The 5,182-nt window shown below is 36.1% G+C and overlaps 1 protein-coding gene across 1 annotated transcript; it reads left to right on the top strand.

The window, feature by feature from the left end:
• The first annotated feature begins 1,328 nt into the window (after positions 1 to 1,328).
• On the top strand, positions 1,329 to 3,556 carry LOC143584334 (metacaspase-1-like). Its single transcript, XM_077066415.1, has 5 exons — positions 1,329 to 1,776; positions 2,368 to 2,698; positions 2,873 to 2,984; positions 3,081 to 3,248; positions 3,444 to 3,556. The coding sequence occupies exons 1-5, from the start codon at positions 1,374 to 1,376 to the stop codon at positions 3,501 to 3,503; spliced, it is 1,074 nt and encodes a 357-aa protein (XP_076922530.1). The 5' UTR covers positions 1,329 to 1,373; the 3' UTR covers positions 3,504 to 3,556.
• The last annotated feature ends 1,626 nt before the right edge of the window (positions 3,557 to 5,182 follow it).

Here is a 5,182-nt window from a genome sequence, read left to right as displayed (position 1 = left end):
TTCCTTTATATTTTGACATTTCCCTATACTTAAGATATTCAAGCAGGTTCGACCCAATAACGTAACTGGGTTACAGTTCAACTAGAGGTGCACAAAAAACCCGAAATCGGAACCGGACTTGAAAAAGGAACCGGTTTTTTTATACTCGGGTTTCTTAATACCCGACCCTACCCGTAGGTACGAATAGGGTATGCATTTCAATATCAGAACCCGTACCCAAACCAGACCCGATTTGTACCCGGTAATACCAGAAAACCAATTTGTGCATCTCTAAGTTCAACCATACTGCCGCCTGCTAATACGCAGGTGGCCCACAACTCACAAGACCTCAACCATACTAACGCTGCCCGCCGTTGCAGGTCTTGACGTGGTCTCGCCCTTAAACCAAAAATAAAAAACAAACATTGAAAATAAAAACAACAGGAGTTAGATTTGGATAAAAGTTTGTGAAGAAGTCGAAGACAAGCCGCCTGCTAATACGCAGGCGGCCCACAACTCACAAGACCTCAACCATACTAATGCTGCCCGCCTTTGCAGGTCTTGACGTGATCTCGCTCTAAAACCAAAAAGAAAAAACATTGAAAATAAAAACAACGGGAATTTTGGATCAAAGTTTGTGAAGAAGCCAGAAGACAAATTAAATTTTGATAAGGATCAACCAAATAAATAAAATGAAAGAAGTCTAAGGCAAATCAAGTTGAGATAAAGTTAAAGTTTGAAGTCTAAATTAAATAGATTCGGATTACCTGGATCCATTTTATTATTTGATATTATCAAGTTAGCTAGAGTTATATTAGATTCAGTATTTGTTTAGTTTAAGTAGAGGGTCTATGTAAACATCGAGTTTGTATTGTTAATGATAGCAGTCGCTTACATAGTTGCTAAGTGCTAACCATATCACTTTATTCCTGATCATCCATTGAGAAGCGTGGGCCTTCCGTATACATGCTCATTACCCAAGATCTATTGGTTCAATGGTACGTTATCGTTGTGGGTTTAAATCCTTGCAAGGGCAAGATAAATGTGAAGTTTTTGTTACAAAATAAGTATGCTTGTTCATTTCCATTTTTTTTTGGTTTATAACCGGTTATTTTAATTAAAATAAATGGTCAAGTGGTAAGTTTTGGTTTTCTTTTTTTGTTCAACATGGCTACAAACGAATAAATCTATATATCTCTGCCAGAAGGTGTTTCAGATGTGAATCTGGTTCTTCCATTTACTTTTTGAATACCAAATGATCGAATCCATTCCATACAAAGAATGATGATGATGATACAAATGGCTGGACTATTAGAACCAAAAACTCTAAACCAACAATCAAGCAATTAACCTCAGAATTACAACTACTCTAAACTACCTATAACAACAAATACATGGCAACAACAACCAGACCGTGCAAAACATGCGGAAGAACCTTTATTCAGATGCCGGGATCACAATACGAATCGTGTCCCATGTGCCAAACCATCAACCTTTTCAATCAAACGATCAAACCCCGTGTGCTCTTTCGAGTCGGCCAGTTTATCAACGCTGCAGCAAACAAATATCAGCAAGATCTTCAACAACCACCACCGAATGGATCAGCGCCACAGTCGAACAGATCATTCCAGCAACAATTGTCTCAGAAATATGGCAGGAAAAGGGCAGTGTTATGTGGTATCACCTACAATAACCACAAAAAGAAACTTGAAGCTAGTGTTCATAATGTCAAGAGCATGCATCACTTACTAGTTAACAAATTGGGTTTTCCGAACGCTTCCATCCTTATCCTTACCGGTAATATTAAAGATTTGGGCAGAAAAAAATAGTCTGACATAATGAATTTGGTTATGAAACTTTGGGCCTTTTATTATTTATTACATGCGTGTAAACTTTTTTGGGCTACTCAATTTATTGGTATCTATAAATTACTTAACATTAAAAATAGAATTAAAACAAAATTATAACCCAAAATTTAATAACAACGTTACAACGGTCGGTTCTGGTTTTTATATTTTTATAGGTATAGTTCGGTAATAAAAGTCAGTTAGGTGTTTTCAGTTTTCAGGGCATGCATAGCTGAATGCGAACTGGAAATTCGGGTTTTGTAAAACTAAAACCAAACCGTCGGTTTTGGTAGGGTTTTGTTATTTCGGTTCAGTTACGTGGGTTATTTATGGTTTCATGCACATTCCTATCAAATCACACTACTTATCCAAAAAAAAAAAGAAAAAAAGAAAAAATATATTAATGTAGACCTACCTTGTTTAAACAAATTCTATGAACAAAATAATATTAGACATGGAAAAATGTACTAATTAACAAGTGATCATGGTTTTAACAAGAGAAACATTTCAGTATATATGACCAAAGGAACTTTTAATGCAGAAGAGGAGTCGGATCGCTCAAGGATTCCAACAAAGCACAACATACAAGCGGCATTACAGTGGCTAGTCCGTGGTTGCAAACCTGGGGACTCATTGTTTTTCTACTATGCAGGCCATGCATCCCAAATTCCTGATGAAGATGGAGATGAGGTTGATGGGTATGATGAAGCATTGTGCCCTGTTGACTATAGAGTGGCTGGAGCAATACTAGATGATGAAATCAATGCCACCATTGTAGCACCACTGCCTTATGGTGTTACGCTTCACAGTGTCGTCGACACTTGCTTCAGTGGAACCCTTCTCGATCTACCTTTTCTATGCAAGATCAACCAGTAAGTACTAAAAACCAAATATCTTTATTTAAAGAGATTACAATGAAAAGAATAAATAACTATCTTAATTGTTAAACTAGAGATAGAATAATGTGTAATAAACAAACTCTACGATAAAACAAATAATAATAACCATAATAGATAATAAACTCCGTCCTTTGAACTTCCAAGCAGGGACGGACTCTATAAGTGGGAAGAACACCAACTTACAAATAAAGGAACGCGTGGAGGAAAAGCAGTGTGTATTAGTGCCTGTGCAGACGACCAGAACTCAGCAGATACATCAGTAAGCACACTCATACATGTGTTACACAATTTTTATTTGATCTGAGCTATATATACATAATGTTACAACAAAAATTATATGTTAATGGTTCTGAAGGCTTTCACAGGCAAGGCTATAGGCGCGCTGACCTTTAGCTTCATACAAACTATTGAAAATGAAAGCAAGCTGACATATGGAATGTTACTTAACTCAATGCGAAAAAAAGTTAACCATGCTCAACAAGTGGTAGGCCGATTTATGCCTCGTGCGACTTCTATGCCGCAGGTACTTCTCTTCTCATTTAAATTCTTAACTCGAGTTATCTGTGTATTATTAGGATAATGATCTTTTGATCTTTTTAAGAGCTGTCTGGTGTTTTACTCAACCATTTATATATATTTCTAATTTCTTTAGAAAAATAAATGCTAATTGTTGCTAGCTTTTGCTATGTGCTTACATTTTGAAGTTTGGTCTTTGTAGGAGCCTCAACTATCTTCTTCCATAAGATTTGAGATTTACTTAGAGCCTGTTATATTCTAGAGAAAACAAAAAAAGTAAACACCTATTTATAGTTACACAAAAAGAGTGGAAACAGATTTTAAGCCCTTCAATGAAATAATTTTTACACTGTCACTTTGTAGTTTGTAGTTGTCACTGTGCTTTTTGTTGGAATGTAGCAGTAGTGAGAACTTGTGGCATTTACATCTAAATTGTAATATCTTATAGCAATAAAATACGAAAACGAGTTATAATAAAACTCACTAATTATTATTTTTGTACTGTTTTATGTAATTGTATAATGTTTTAAGAGAACAAAATGGTCTAGTGATGACTTAAATGAACAAAAATTTGGAAATAGTGTAAAAATTGACAAAAAAAGGAAGTCGAGATATTAACAGTATGCGAGTCCATAAACTTCAGGTGTGTATGAAACCGGACAGAACACGTTTGAAGTGTGTGTTCTTGATGTCCTTGCAAACGATATAGAAATAGATTATTGGAGAAACAAATATCAAGGAAGGTTTCAATCATATTTGGGAGTGTTTAAAGAGTTCTTATCATTAAGCAAATGCCTCCTAGAGGAGCTAGCTCACTCGGTGTAGGCACATGTCCAAGGTTCAAATCTAGGCAAATCAGTGATTTAGAAGTATTTATGTAAAGCAGAAGCAGGAGTAGCATTTTCAGGTTAAAAACAATTAAGCAAAGAAAAACTAGTTTCTCCTCATTATTCTTGGTAGGAGTGGGGTTTTGATTGTTTATGATATCAGTATTATCTAGGTCATTTAAGTTTAGTTAGATTACTTAAGATAAGATAGAAATGAGTATAAACATCATCACAAGTTATAATGCATGGAGTACGCATTTGCATTATACTCTGCTTATTTCTAACACAACGAAGCAGGTGGTTTAAGGGTGCAACTATTAGAGATTCGGGTATTTCAAAACACACACAAACACAAATAATCTGCAAGAAAAATAATAAACGAATATGAGCACGCAAGCTTTACATGGTTCGGTTGATTGACTTACGTCACGGGCTGCAACTAGGATACCTTTTATTATTGCTTTCTGCCTCACTCGTGATGAATTATATGTATAAGTATTACAACATAAATAGAGAAAATATTAAGGTTCACAACTTAATCCCCAAGAAAACTATTAGCGGGCTATAATTAAATAAAACGGGTTAGGCTTGCCACTAATCTTAATTTAATTAATCTGCCACTAAAGATGTCTTCTAACCCGGGCCCAGTTAAGCCTCCATAAACCCAACAATCTCCCACTTGAAGACTTGATAGTCTTCAAATTGGCTCCCGTTATTATCACTTGTACTTTTTCTAATCTTCCTCATTTTTCTGGTTCCAATGCCTTCTCATTAGTTAACCTGAAAGCTCGTTGAAGCTACCTCAAGTTCCAACACATCAGTCATAGCTACAAATGGCATTGACTCGTACTCTGTCCCTACCGGTCCCCACTTATACAAACTGCCGAATTTTGGAATACCCTATGAACAAACAACACTCTCCATATTTAGCAGGTAATCCTCTAGAGAGACTTTAACCGTTGGAAATCTGGTTCTCTTAACCTCCTGTCTGGTAACTCTAGGTAAAACTCTGACTGACAGTCGGTGCTCCCACTGCCACGAAAACCCCCTGGTTTCTCTAAACTTATTCTAGACATTCAACATGAGTATGTCCTGTGGCTCTGGGTTTATTTCC

Source organism: Bidens hawaiensis, unplaced genomic scaffold (genome assembly GCF_021521415.1).
Source record: "Bidens hawaiensis isolate Kalapana, Puna unplaced genomic scaffold, B.hawaiensis_p1.1 tig00032931_1, whole genome shotgun sequence".
Classification (NCBI taxonomy): domain Eukaryota; kingdom Viridiplantae; phylum Streptophyta; class Magnoliopsida; order Asterales; family Asteraceae; genus Bidens; species Bidens hawaiensis.
This window is presented reverse-complemented; position numbering and strand designations above follow the sequence as displayed.

Excerpts from the sequence above, each read along its gene's own strand:
- LOC143584334 (XM_077066415.1), top strand. The coding sequence starts at position 1,374 with ATGGCAACAACAACCAGACCGTGCAAAACATGCGGAAGAACCTTTATT. Across the intron at positions 1,777-2,367 it reads TTCCATCCTTATCCTTACCG|AAGAGGAGTCGGATCGCTCA; the intron begins GTAATATTAAAG and ends CTTTTAATGCAG. Across the intron at positions 2,699-2,872 it reads TTTCTATGCAAGATCAACCA|GGACGGACTCTATAAGTGGG; the intron begins GTAAGTACTAAA and ends ACTTCCAAGCAG.